Genomic DNA, 14,510 nt, shown 5'->3' with positions numbered 1-14,510 from the left:
CAACGGCTCCCGGTTTGGGGAAACGGAGGTCCGGGCAGGTTAAGGCTGAGCAGCCCCTGGTAGACTGGGGCTGGAGTCCAGTCAGCCTGACCCGGAGCCCTGCTGCTGGGCGGGCGGCTGACGCTCCTGGTGCCCTTGGTGGACAGAGGCACGAGGGTTGCCCCCGGGATGCTTCTCATTGGGCTCCGTGTCTTTCCAAAGTCTTGTTCATGGACGTGGGCAGCGCCGTGGCACTGCTCTGGGCACAGATCCCCTGGGGAGCTGCTTCCCTCTGGGGTCCTCGCGAATTCTGCTGCAGCCTTCTTTGACATCTGGAGGGAGAGTTGAGCAACTGCTTGCTGTCAGGAGCTGGCAGGACTTCTTCTGGAGGTCTCTTCTCAGTGACTGACAGGAAATGCCCGACTTGGAGATCATTGCATTTCTCCTAAACTTGGAAAAGAAACACTGTAAATCGCCTTTGCGTGGCTCAAAAAAGTTCAACGTGCAGCTGCACATTGCCAGCCAGTCTGCATTTGGCCTTTAGCTACTGGACTGTATTACAGTCATGCCTAGTCTCAGGCATCCGGCGTACTTAAGGACACATGCGCCTGATGGAGGGGCAGAGTGGGTGGGAAAGACTGGTACAGTTGGCAGAGCAAAGGCGGTGCTCTAGGATACGGTGAAATAACAGGGTAGAGGAGTAGGGCAGGTCAGAACAGTCTTAGACAGAAGGACACAGCTTGCACACAATGCAGCTCTTATAAAACAATCCAGCCACCCATAGGAAATGGCCCAAATAGAATTTAATTCTCAGTGCTTTTTAAAATTTTATTCTTAATTTAAAAAAGCTAGAATGCTAAATACAATGCATATAAAATAAAAACCTTAAACTTCCATGTTTATAAAAGCATACGTAACAGCAGGGAGTTTTTGTGTTCTAGGCTAATGAGCCAACCTGGCTCACCAAGCTCCTGAGTGTAGAAGAAAGTCTCTTTCCACGTATTACAAGCTTTATACTATGGCATGATCCCTTTTTCCTTGTCAGGCTGCTCTCACAGCAAGTAACAGGACAACTATAGCATCACATTCTGCACACTAGCTTTACCAATTGGTATGCTGGACTTCTCTCTGAACTTATTTCTATTCTGTGTTGCTTCAGAATGAAGTTTGATCTGAATTCTCCTTTCCTTTTGGTTCAATGGTTAGGATTATGGGAAAGAAATGAAAGTCTTGTGGAAGACTAATGGAAGACTGGGAGACATGACTTTAATTTTCACTCCTGATGAATGCACCTAAATTGAATGCAGTTTCTATTCTTTTTTTCCCCTTTCTTGTCTACTTCATTTTAGTCCAGATGCGACAATGTTAAGTGTCTAGTTGTTCCTGCCATGGATCTGGAATCTCAAAAAGGAAGTTTCATCAGAATGAACAGAACTTATTTTAAAGAATGCTTTGTCTTTGCTTGGCTCCGTCTGTAATCTGTAAATTACTTTCCAAATTTGCTTTGTCACATTTATAATGTAGGCTTTCACCAAGATTATACCTGTAGCTGTTGTTGCTCTTCTCACACTGATAGTGTTCACTTAAAATTAATTTAGACCTACTGATCAAAGATTTGGCCCATAATATATCTGTTGAGATTAGAAGCTGCAAAGCTGCTGGAATCGCAGACAAACATAGAGTCTAAATAATCTACTCACGTCTAAACCTTTCCAAATTCCCCCAAGTAATACCTGCTTAGAGTGAATGATGAGTAAAGCTCTCCTAAACTGTGTGGAAGAGTTTGAAAAAGCAGAAAATGTAACTTCTCTAGTAACTACTTTCAACAGAAAAGGCAATGACTTTAAGAACACATCTCAAAGCTCCATGTATCTTTTGGTTCCCAGGAAGGAAAGTCATTGGAAGGAAGACGTTCTGCAGGAGCATGGGATGGTTTCCAAGAACAGATGTAGGCAGCACAGGACTCCTACCAGCAGTGTGCATAGCCATAACTTTGGATATATTGGGGAGCTTTGGTAAATGGTTACTAACCTAACTAGAATGAAAATCACATATATCAGGAGTATGAACAAATATTTCATTTGTCCCAGGACCTGTTGCCCCTGTGTTTGTTCCAAGACAGAAAAGCTTCAGGATTGGTGCATGCACACATTGCCCTTCTAACTGGGGTTTAATGAGCAGCTGAATATATCGTCACTTTTCTGCCATTTATCCAAGGATGCAGTCCCAGCATATCCATTCAGACACACTTTGTGATGTCCTGGGACAAACGGTTAGCAGATCTTATCCTGTGAACCCCCTGGGACAAATCCAATGTCTGCTTGTAGTCTGAGAAATAAGAGTTTAAAAGCTCAACTGTAATGCACTTTCCCATCAGAAAGTGCGATAAATAACACTATCCAGCCAAATCACAAAGTTACAATGAGAAGCAATTCATTAGGTCACAATACTTGGCAACTTACATGTGCTTAACAAATCTAACCCACAAAAAACCCTACTGAAGGCAATGGTTCTGTTCACAGGCTTTTAGTTAAATACAGCTTCATTCTTTATAAGATTAGGACCTTAATGCATACCCAGTATTCTGAAAATGTAAAATGTTGTGTAAATGTTACCTATTATTTTTAAATAGATCATTGCAATATACGGCTTCTTGAACTATCAGTGTCATTTGCTGTGCTCCACACATGAGAGACTGTAGTTTATTTATGAGTACAAGCAGCATTAGAATTATGGATTGGACACATAGGCTGTGTCCAGATGAGTATGGACATGGGGTATGTAGCACCGTATCTGTGGGAGATCCCGGGGTCAAAAAAACCCATGCTGAAAACAGCAGGGCGGCACACATGGTGGCAGTGCATTCTACCCAAAACCAGAGCCTGGCTAGCTGGAGCCATGCTCCAGCTGCCAGCTAGGCTTCCTGCTGCAGCTGCAGCCCCAGGTGGCCCCCAGGATCCCAGGTAAGGCTGCTGGCCCCAGACTTCCCTAGGGACCACAGCTGCTGGCCCCCGTCTCCCCTACCTCACAAGATGTGTTGCAGTTGTCTGGACGTGCCGGTAGGGCACATCCCCATGTGCAGATGCATGTGTTTCCAGGCACTTGCTTTGTGCCCCAGGCCATGCCCCATACATGCATTCTGGCCAGGGCTGGATTAACACATAGGCAAACTAGGCATATGCATGTAAGTGAAGAAGGGGCCCAATTATGCTTATTTTACATATCATAATTACTGAGTGAAAAAGTAATATAAATTAAGTAGGGGCCATGAGTTTGTTTGCCTAGAACCCACTAAAGGGTTAATCCAGGCATGACTGGCATGCACCAGATTTTCCTGGGTGGGATAAGGGAAGCTGGGGCCAGCACCTGTCCTGAACCCAACAGTATTACCTGGGGTCCTGGGGCTCTCCCAGGACAGTAGCGGCACTGATCTGGCTGCATGGAGCCTGGCTGGCAGCCAGAGTGTGGCTCTGGATGGCCAGGCTTTATTTCTGGCAGTGCATGCTGCTGCCATGTGCACTGCACTGTTTTTTGCTGCAGGTTTTGTTTTTTGTTTTTTGATACCGGGACATCCCGGTATCAAATTTTGGCACCGGTTTGCAGCATGGCACACAGTTGCATGTTCACTGCATGCAGTTTGCAGCGCCACAAACAGGTTTGAGGTGCTGCAAACTGCACCTGCGCACTCATCTGGACATGCCCATAACATCCAAAATTAACAAAAAAATATAGGATTTTTTTCAACCTAGTCATTTGTTTGAAACAAGAGAGTGTTGAGAATTAAAACAACTGACATCCCCATCTTCTTCCCCGAAAGGAGACCTTCACATTGCTTTGTCACTTACAAAATAGATCTGTAGCCTGTTCAAGTTAATTCATGCAGCACATGAAGACTCAGAAAGCAGGCAGACAATTGCAATATATGCGTCTGAGGTTTTACACCTGACAGGCACCAGTCTACTGTTTTGAAAGAAAATTTCAAGTATTAGATTGAAAGGATTAATTTTTTAATCATGCCAGATTGTGTAGTGTAGTAATCCATTATCTGTGCTCAACAATTGGGAGGTTACTTTATCCTGAATTAACCTGTACACCATTTGAATGCTCCTATCTCATCTACATTCAAGACCATCAGGCTGCAGCTCAAGCTCATATGGCTGACCACATCACCTATGAATGCCTTTATGGTCCTCTTTCAAGCACCCCAGGTCTTATTGACATTGACCATTCCACCTGTAAATGTCTTTCTGGCCCTCATGCTTCCAACATATGAGTGTGGCGACACTTGCATCATCATCAGGGCCATCAGGGTCTCCTGCCTTGATTTAAACAACTTCTAACATTGCTTGTATCACCCATGATACCATCATTTGTTCTAGATTCCAAAATACTATACTGACAAGTCCGAGTTTCCCATCCTGCAAAAATTTGAAGGATCACTTACCTACAAACCTGTTAGTGGATTCATTAGCAGGCATCTAGTCATAAACCTGACTGTATTTCTGAGACACTTACCTAAGAGCCTTTATAATTGCCACTAAATATCCTTCATTCTAGGGTTGTCAATATGGTTTGATCCAAGACAAAAGCTTTTTCTATCCTGTAAGTTACAAAATATTTAAAATCTCTAAACGTAAAATAATATTTAGTGACTTTGCAATCCATGTTAAACAAGCTGGAAAACATTTAACTTTCCTTGTGTTGTATTTTCACAGCAATCTAAGAATGGTTGTATCTTGTAGATAAAGATATATCTTTTCCGCTTTCATGTATTTTAATGAACAGCAGAGTGATCATTCATATGAAGAGAAATCAGTGCTAAAGTTGTTATACATATTATAAGAAATTTACTCATATTCTCTGCAGATCTCATAAAACTTTGCATCTCTCTGAAATGAAACCCATAATGCATATTATTGCAAGATAATATATATCTTTCCACGAATTCAGTTCTAGAAAGTGAGCGTGTATCTAAGTTTCTTATGTTCTCTGGATGCAGCTACATGTGCACTTTACTGCGGAGTAGGCTAATTAGCTGTGCAGTAAAGTGTCACTATCTACATGTGTGCCTGTATTATGGCGCAGTAACTACTTACTCTGCAGAGTAACTGTGCTGAAACACGTGTAAACGGTGACAAGGGCTGGCTGGGGAATGAGGGTACTAAAGTGTGTGGGTGGCCTGCTGCCTAGGCACACAGCTCTGCACTTTAGCACCCTCATGCCCCAGCCAGCCCCTCTGCTGCCCAACTGTGCCACCTGGAGCCTGGGGCTGACCCCTCATAGCCTCTGCCAGCTGGGAGCTGCTCCACCCTCACTCCAATTGCTGCTGTCCTAGCTGCATGTGTAGATGCTGTTCCCAGGAGCAGTTTCCTCTGGCACAAACTGCTCCAGAGTTTATCACATCGCATTAATTGCATGTGTAGATGCACACTGTATTAATTTTCACCCTTTAATCCTCTGAATCAAATAAGGTACTTTTTGATGGGTTACAGGCATTTTTCATATTTTTTTTAAATCAACTTACTATGTATATGCAGTTTAAAATAGTACATTAATCAAGAGTGTGTCAATTTAACTACCTTACTTTGGCAAAAGTTTGCTTTACAACATTGTGCAATTGCAAAATTTTAGAGATCAATTTCATCTTAAAATCAAACCAAACAGCAGTTTTGCAACTATAGAAAGTAAACAGATTATAGTTAGTTACCACACAGCCTGCTCTGGCTTGGTTGCAATTTAAACAGTTCCTTGCGTCTGGAGTAATCCGGACACCAAAGAAAGATGAAAGTGATCTGGTCACCAAAGAAAGTGCTCCTACAGGTGCTGGCCAGGGCAGCCAAGGTAAAGATGGCTAGATGATGTAGCATCAGACCTATAGAAATTAAGTGTGGATGACTGGAGGATGAAGGCACACAACAGATGGGAATGAAGGAAGATAGTGGAGGCAGCCAAGGGTCTCTAGGACTTATAGCCCAAGTGTAGCTGAAAACATCATACCCAATCTTTTCTTCCATCCTATTTACTATGCATTTTTCATCATCAAAGCAAGGCCAAACAACAATTTAAAGTTAAGATTTAGCCCCAGGTGTGCTCAAGGTTGTCTTTTTTCCCCAGATGTTATTTGAGTGGCTGATATTAGCCATCCCTTCCACTCAGCCCTGACTAGCAGTTCAGTTATGTAGCTTCCTTTGTTCCAGCTCAGTTCCCATTTTTGTGTTTCCACTGAGCCCTCATAATTACTCACCTCTCTGCAGTACAATTCAGTGCAGCTGCCTGCAATCAATCAGTGAGTCTCCATGCTACTCTGATGTCTGGTCTGCAGGGCATGAGAGCCTGCATTACTTCTATTTTTGGTTCCAGGCTTCTGGGCAATAGGAATTTTGCTATTCAGAAAAGGACATGTTAGTTGATCAGACAAACTGCTGCCACTACTGATAAATCTCTACAGAAACTGTTGACTATCATTCTAAGCCTGTAGGAGGAGGCTGGTGAGTGAGCTCTGACAAAAGACCAGTAGGAGGCTCCAGAGGTTTTGAGACCTTTTTCAGGAGGAACATCTAGGCTAGGGACAGACATTACACATAAATCAGTTTAAGTGATCAGAAACTGGTTTAAACCTTTAACAACAGATGTTCAGTGCACATAAACCAGTTTGAAAATGGCTAAAACCCATTTGAGATAAATCTGGTTGAATGTAGTATCAGACTTAACTGATTTAGGTCAAACCGGCTTATGCAATGTTTGTCCTACACCCCTTTCTGATTTAAGTTAAAGCAGACTCCCCCAGCATCCTGGCATGCTCTCTGGGCTTGCGGGGCTCTCTGTTCCACAGCAGAGCTGGCCCCTCCCCTCTGCTCCTTGGCTGGAGCTGGGCAGCGACTGCAGGCATCAGCCTGTCTTCCCCCTGCTCCCTCTCTCCCCTCCCCACTCCATGCTAAGTAGGGATTGCCCCATCCCCTCAGCCTTACACAGACACCTCTCAGGATTACTTAGCAGGCCACATGCTGGCCATGGTCCATGTGGCAGATGGGACAAAGGCAGAATCAACAGGTAGCTGGTAATGTCCCTCTGTTGTTTTTTTAATGGGGTGATGAACACTGTTATCAGTTCCCTGCTGGGCTGGTCAGAAGGTTGGGGGGAACCTCTCCCTAATCAGAGTGTCCTGGCAGGGCCTGGCTACCCCTTCTCCCACCTCAGCTTAGCACTATGGAAGGGCAGGGAAGGCTGCTCTAGTGCCCCCAGCTTCTAGCCTGACCCACTGCAGGCATATGCCTACATTTCTGGGATGCCTGTACAGTTAGGAACTGATTCAGCCTAGGCGGGTTAAACTAACCTGCAAAAATTGAATCAATTCAGGCTCAGTCTTTTTGAATGTCTGTCCCTAGCCCTAAGGAGTGAGATGGTTTTGTGGGCCACTTTCCTGGTCTCAATTCCATTTGTTTTTCCAAACCCTCCCATGGAAAGAAATAGTACTTGACAAGTGTATAACAACATTAAAGCCAAAGGACAATGCTTCCCAAAGCTTGTCCCTTTTATCAGAATTTTTTTTTTTTGCCTGCTCTTCAGCTCGACTTTACTCTGTCTAGTGAGGTAATTTATTGGGCTGTCGTCATGTTCTGTGGCTGCTGCAAGTCCTTTTGTTCAGTCTTTTATTGATTTAGCTGGAATTGCTATTTCTTTGGTTGCAAAACTGATGAAAAACGTGGACACTTATTGAGGCAGCTCTCTTCTAGGTGTTTACCTGGGTACCATCATCATCATAACTCAGCAGCAACTCATAAACTCCAGTGTATGGAGAGATTGTTTTACTGTCCCAAGTTCAAAGAGGCTATCTGTGGCATAGAATATATCTCTGGCATAGCAGAAACTGAATGCTATGCAACTGAATGCAACACCAGCCATAGCCACTGGACCTTATTTCTCTGCAGGTGTAAAGAGAGAGGTGGAATGGGATGGGCACCATATAATCAAGGTGGCTTCTGTGAGCTACATGTTGAGAACTACCATATTTGCTATTTGAAATATCTGAAATCAGTAAATAGAAAAGAAAGCCCTTAAGCATTGCACACAGCAACAACTCCTGGAAGAGTAGAATGAGTAGAAAAATGAGTAGAAGAATTATAAGAATTGTTTATTTTGAAATGTGAACTAGTGGTAAGTTAGAATGAATAAATATGTAATACTGTATTAAGTATTAAACCTTAACACTATGGTTAACAGAATTAGAAAACGGTTACCTTTCAGTAAAGTTCTTTTCTAATGCAATTTAAAAGGTTTGTACAGTCAAGAGATGATTGTCACCAATGGACTTTTGGCTTTTTGCGTGGTATATATAAAAAACCAGGTGCAGTTTTGTTTTATAAATGGTTACAAAGAAAAATGAGATATATGATTTTTGCCTCCTGATAACATACATTTGTAATTGAAGCAACATGATTTTAAAAGCTTTGTACTGTATAATAGCATATCTCAGAAGTGCTCTGAAGTACAAGACACAGCAGAGTGCCTTCAGAGAAATTGTGGCAGAAGGAGTAATGCACTTATTAATAAAAGATGAGCTCTGTATCAGATGTAGATAAATCTTATGAAAAGTAAAGCCAGGAAAACTAGAGAGCAATAGTAGTTAGTCTTCAAGTTACATAGATAAACTGGAACAACATTGTGAACCAGATCTGAATGTCACCCCAAATTTGAAATTATTCTAGTAGGTTTAAGGGAGATTGGTTCAGTTCACCTGAGAGCCTAAGATCCAAATTTCCTCAGTGTTTAGGGGATTCTAATCTGGAATCTTGGTACGAGTTCATTCTTCAAAATACGCAATATTTAAACATGTATAAATGGGATCAGAAAGTTCTACTATGCCTTGGGAAAATTACAGTAAAAATGATAAGCATGACATTATCGCAAGTATAGAAAGCCTTTAAAAACTGTATTACTGATGGATTCAGCTGATGCAGGACACATTATTACAATGGATCTTTTGGGTGATGGGTTAGCTATTGGACATCAATTTTTTGAATAAATCAGAACATATAATAATGCCTGTTTAGTAGTAGACTCTTCCATATTATTGAAGCATATTTTTTACTTCTTGACATTAACGGGGTTCTGAGGTTAAAGAGGTTATTACTTTAGTTTTTCCTGGAAAAAAAATGTTATTTTGACACAGCTTTTGAAAATACAACGTTTTCTTGTAAAATGAAACTTTATTCTAAAATGTATCCAAAATTGCAAGACACAAGCACCATTAAACAGATAAATAGACATATATTTATATACAGAGAGCATCAAAACACAAAACAATTGTTAATATAATTCTTATACCATTTTAATGAGTTTCCATCAATAAAACTTTACAATTTAAAGAAGACTTCTCAGTTGCAAAACAGTTGTAAAATCATATGTATAAATTATGTTTACTACAATTCCAATAACAGAGGCAAAGTAAATACAAAAATAATCAATACTGCAAATTCAAATACAAAACCCAAAATAATGCTGCACAGGTATGTATGTACACGTGATGAATTCATGCAGCTATGCAGTGCACCAAATTAACTGCTTAGTTTAACGTATCACAAAATGGAGCAACCATGTCTGCAAGCAGAAGAAAATATATTTTTTGTAATAAATCATAGTGCATTTTGAAGTTAAACTTTATAAAATGATTGCTGAGTGATATATTTCTAAAATTCCTCATGTGGTCTGACAGTCCCCAAGCTCCTCTCTCCCAAAAGAAAATATAAATGACAAAAGTTTAAAAATCCAAACACTGGAGGATAGATTCTGTTGTCAAATCTTTACAATACAACTCTTACCATCTTGGTTTGTAGTCTCGGTATCAAAACTATTTGCACGTATGCATTTCCCTACTGGCATGTGTTACACCTTTTTACCAAAAGTGAATCTTCCACTTTCTAACGCTATGTTCCATCAGCCCAGTCTAACACAGTTCTTAGACTGTTCTGTGTTAAAAAGATACAGCTATAACTTAAGAAAATGAAAAACAAACAAACCCAAAAAACTCTGACCTCCCATAAATGAGAGAGAGAAAAAAGAGTCCAATGGTGGATACAGTTACTCCTTCACACCTGGAGTTTCTGTCCCTAATTGCTTTGATTACACAAACACAAATAAAATGAATGGCTTCTATGGCTTGGATGAAGTTTCTGATAATAGGTTGGGCAGGTGTAAAACCTGTATTTGTCAGCAGAGGTTGCCTTTCACAGTGCAGAAGGCTGTAGATCATTTTGGTTGGTAAAGGAAGCCAAGCATCAGATACTTTTCAAAATACTTTCATAGTCACATTTTAAAGGTATCTGCAATGCTAAAGCAGACCATTCAGATTTCAGTTTTTGCACTTGGTTGGTATATTATAATCAGAGCATGTAGTTACTATTGAGATTCAGGCCTCATCAAATATTAGTGGTTAAGTGTCAAAATTAGATGAGATGCAATTATATAGTCTGACACTCATGTCTCAGAAACTTGTTTAAGTGCTAAGCACGCTCAGTGTTTTCACTAGAAAGAAGTCAGTAAAATGCTACATTTATGATTGCTGAAAAGACGCAGAGCAGCCTACACTTCTGCTAAACAGCTGCTCCTGCATTCACTGTGTTCCCAAAATTCCTACTCAGGTCAGTGATAAGTTTTAAGTCACTGAAGTTTTGTGAGAACAAGGGATGCAGAATGGAGTGTGTGTTGAGAAAACAGAATTTTAATTTCTCTATAAGAAGTCATATGGATGGGTAATAGAAAAGCTAATGCCCGCATGATGTCTTTTTGCTTTATGATCCTGTGAAGAAAAATACGGCATCTGAAATGAGCAAAGTTAGCCCTGACTAATCCAGTGAGCCTCAAATGTTCGTATGTCAGATGTTACTATATTAAATACAGTATATCTTTGATATAATAGAATAATCAAAGAAAGGGGAAGAAGTTTGCCTACTCAAAGATACATATATTAAAGGCACAGGTAATGTAGAAGGTATGGTACAAGCTTACATTTAATGTAAATTATAAATCTTTTTTTGCTACACATGGAAGATCTTTTTTATGCCCAAACTTTCTCAAGTTCTTATAATGCTGAAATAAAAATAATAATAAAAATACATACAGGTAAGTTTAAAATTAAACATAGAAAATAAATGATTGCTAAATGATGTAATTTAGTAATTGCTACATTTCTATGCACCTTAGCAGGTCGGCTGTGTCATCTTCTATGTCTATAGAATGTCAAAATGCTTCATTTAGTATGCACAAGGGAAGAGTATGGAATAATCAAGGCAGCTAGAAGTATATCAACTGATAGACAGAATGGATCCTGCTACTCTGATGCATCTGCAAATTAGTCAATTAGCTGTTATCACCGTAACCTTTCCCATCAGAAAGTTGGGCCGTTTCCTCTTTTTTCCAAAAATCACTGAAATTCAGAAATAGCAAAAGAAATATTCTCATTCTCGTGTGAGTGTAACATTAAAATTAAGATGATTCTTGAACAACATTTTTTTCTGGAGTTCAGTACTTGAAATATCTAACTGGTAAGCAGGGAGTATATTAGCACATAATAAATAGCTATTTCCAACTCTTCATTCATTGCTAGACAATAAGCACAATCATTTTCAATACAGAATGGCTTGCAATTCAGAAAACAAAGTGAACATATCAATACAGCTGCTCTTAGACTCATGAAATAAAATGAAATCTACTCCTGCATGATGAAGTGATAAGCCAAGTTCAGAGGCAGGCTCTGCATCTCAAGGCCCTGGCTGTGAGAGGTTGGGTGCATTAGGAAGCTGATAGTATGAATGATAAGCTTCATTTCTTTTCAACCTCTGCTCTTCATCAACTTGTTACAGAGGGAGCTTGTGCTACAATAATTATTATAGTGCTAAAAGACAGAATAGAGAGATGGCAGTGAAACTAGAATAAGAGGAAAATCTCAAGGTTTTTGGTTTGGTGCTAGCTCTAGGGTCCAACACTGAATATGACCTGAAGACAGTCTGTCAGCCCATGCAGTGATGGCCACCAACAGAACTAAACCATCAAAAACCTAGGACTTCCTCATCTCCAAATCTGCATGAGAAAAAAAGTATATAAGAAATACTGTGAAAAGTACTAACTGCCATTACTACTTGTGTTCTCAAAATCCTAAGTGATGAGCAGCTAAACCACTGCGCTTTGATGAAACAGCCCACTTTTTTTCCTTTTGTCAAGACTATTTCTGAGCAACGTGGACATCTTACTATAAAAAATTAATTTAAAACAAGGATACACATTAACTTCTTAGATACAACGACCGGATTAGTCTGAACTTAAACAGCAACAAATGTAATTGGCTGATTGGTACATGGCATAATGGTACATCCATGTGCCATTTAAAATGAGTAAAACTTTGGCAGTCAAAGATCATTAATAGAAATACATACTTAAACTAATGTTGGCATTCTTAAAAAGAGGGTAATGGCTTCCAGAAATATTCAAATAAAAATTATTAAGAAAGCATGATATAAAACAGTATGGTAGTCAGATTACTAGATGCCAGATTGAAAATAATAGAAAATCAAATGATATTCTCGCAAATTCCTACTCCTAACAGTTTTGCTATGAGGTAAAATTTCCTCCCACACTTGTATAAAGCCACAAAACTGTGTTTTGTATGTCTGTATGGGAACCAAAACCTGGCTGGATACTCTGAAATGCCCCTGGAATTGATCCAGGATTGCTGTTGTAAACTATTGGCATAATAGCATCCCTTGTTCTCTGACAGTATTTGTACACATGCTCCACGAGGGTGGGGGATGGCGCTTTAATTAAAGCGGCTCTGAGAGCCACTCTAAGTAAAGTGCCTGGAGCGTCTCATGTACCTGTGTTCCCATGCTTCAAAATGGCAGCAGGGCGTTTTACCTAAGGCTTGTAGAATGAGCTTTAGATAAGGCATGCATGCCACCACTTTGAAGTGTGTGAATGCTGATACATGAAACGCCGGAGGCTGCTGGAACGCGGCAATTACCACACTCCAGCAGACTCAATCACTAGTCTGCTCCGACGTGCTGGAATTACAGCGTGTCAGAGCAGCCTTGCTGCTCATGTATAGGCGCCCTGGGATGTCTCCCCAGATGTGCATTGTGGTCAGTTGACCCATACAGTACATGGACCTGTTGGCCACATCTCTGCCCCTTTTCTAACTTGCCACAATTTTTCCATAGGGTAAAACTTGGCTTTACAGCAGTCATGAAAACGTCCCCTCATTGACCTCTCCATAGGGAGGCTTCCCTCCATATGAGGGATTCACAGTGTTTATGCTATGTTCTGGGCTTTCTTAGACACCTGATGGCAGGTCTTTCTCAATACATAAATGCATCATCACAGTCATAATAAGGTTGCAGATTTCTGCAATAATACCAAAACTCTCAGCACTTGAAGTAGATGGTAAAAAGCTGAGGAACGTTTCACAAAGAACTTTTAAGGGAGGAGAATTCTTACACAGAAGACGTGATTTCTAAAGCAGTCTGCCCAGTGATTCAAACATAGATGTATTCTGGAAACAACACTTTTGCAGAGTTGCAGGTAGGAAAGTAAATGACTAAGTCACTTAGAGGAGTGAAGCAATCAATGTCAAAGCTTGTTGGTCTTTGGTCAACACAGATGGCCTCCAGAAATGATTTAAGAAGCTGCTTTTAAAAGACAACCACAAATGAGGTCAGGAGAGATTTGCACCACAACAATTTTCTATTCTAAAGCAAGGTTCTCCAGTCTGCATGATATTTATAAGATTTGTGTCTGAAAGTCTTGGACTTACGAGTTTTTCAACTAAGTTAGTGTGAAATTAATTCTTTGTAGCAGCAATCACCTACTCGAACAAGTACTGAGAACTGGGGTAGGTTGTCTAGGGACAGAGAATTTATGGAGAGCCCAGATGTTAGCAATTTTGATTTTATATTCACTTGAACATATTTGTTTAGAGTCCTTTGGGAGTAGGATTGTACTTCCTGAATTTTCTTCATTATTTTCTCAAATTAAATTCCTGCTTATTTTGAACATTACACTGGGATTTTACTTTCTTTTTAAAATTAGGTTTACATATTGTGTTCACTCTCAATTTTGGGAAGCCGTTCTCTCTGAGTGATGCCCCTATCTAATTGTTTAATGGGAACTGCAAGGATTTTTTTTTTGTTTTGAAAAATTGGGCTTGTACTCTTTTTGCCCTGACTATGGGGGAGGACAAATGCCTGAAAGGATTTTATTAACGGTTTTCTTTTTTTAACCTTAGAAATATCAGGACTTTATCCTTGGTTTCATCTGGAGAGCCAGTAGGAGATATAAAGGATGTTTATTCTGAGCTCCTAACATCTTAAATGAAAGATGAAGGTGCAACGTATTTAACAAAAGCTCCTTTTACTCAAAATGCTAATTAGTCATTTAAGTTAAATAGCTGTTAATTAAAACAAATAAAAACAGAGTTTTAAATGATCTGAGTAACAATCCCTTTTCTTCTTAATGGCTCAGTTTTCTTGGCTCATGCCATCAGC

General features: G+C 40.2%; 1 protein-coding gene across 1 annotated transcript in view; it reads right to left on the bottom strand.

The window, feature by feature from the left end:
- Positions 1-12,857, bottom strand: part of ACOT12 (acyl-CoA thioesterase 12) — a 113,786-nt gene extending 100,929 nt beyond the window's left edge. The window contains exon 1 of the mRNA XM_019518187.1: positions 12,846-12,857. Within this exon, the coding sequence (XP_019373732.1) occupies positions 12,846-12,857 (12 nt within the window). The remainder of the gene's footprint in view (positions 1-12,845) is intronic.
- Positions 12,858-14,510: the final 1,653 nt, after the last annotated feature.

Source organism: Gavialis gangeticus, unplaced genomic scaffold (genome assembly GCF_001723915.1).
Source record: "Gavialis gangeticus isolate Ggan-Ray unplaced genomic scaffold, GavGan_comp1, whole genome shotgun sequence".
NCBI lineage: Eukaryota > Metazoa > Chordata > Crocodylia > Gavialidae > Gavialis > Gavialis gangeticus.
This window is presented reverse-complemented; position numbering and strand designations above follow the sequence as displayed.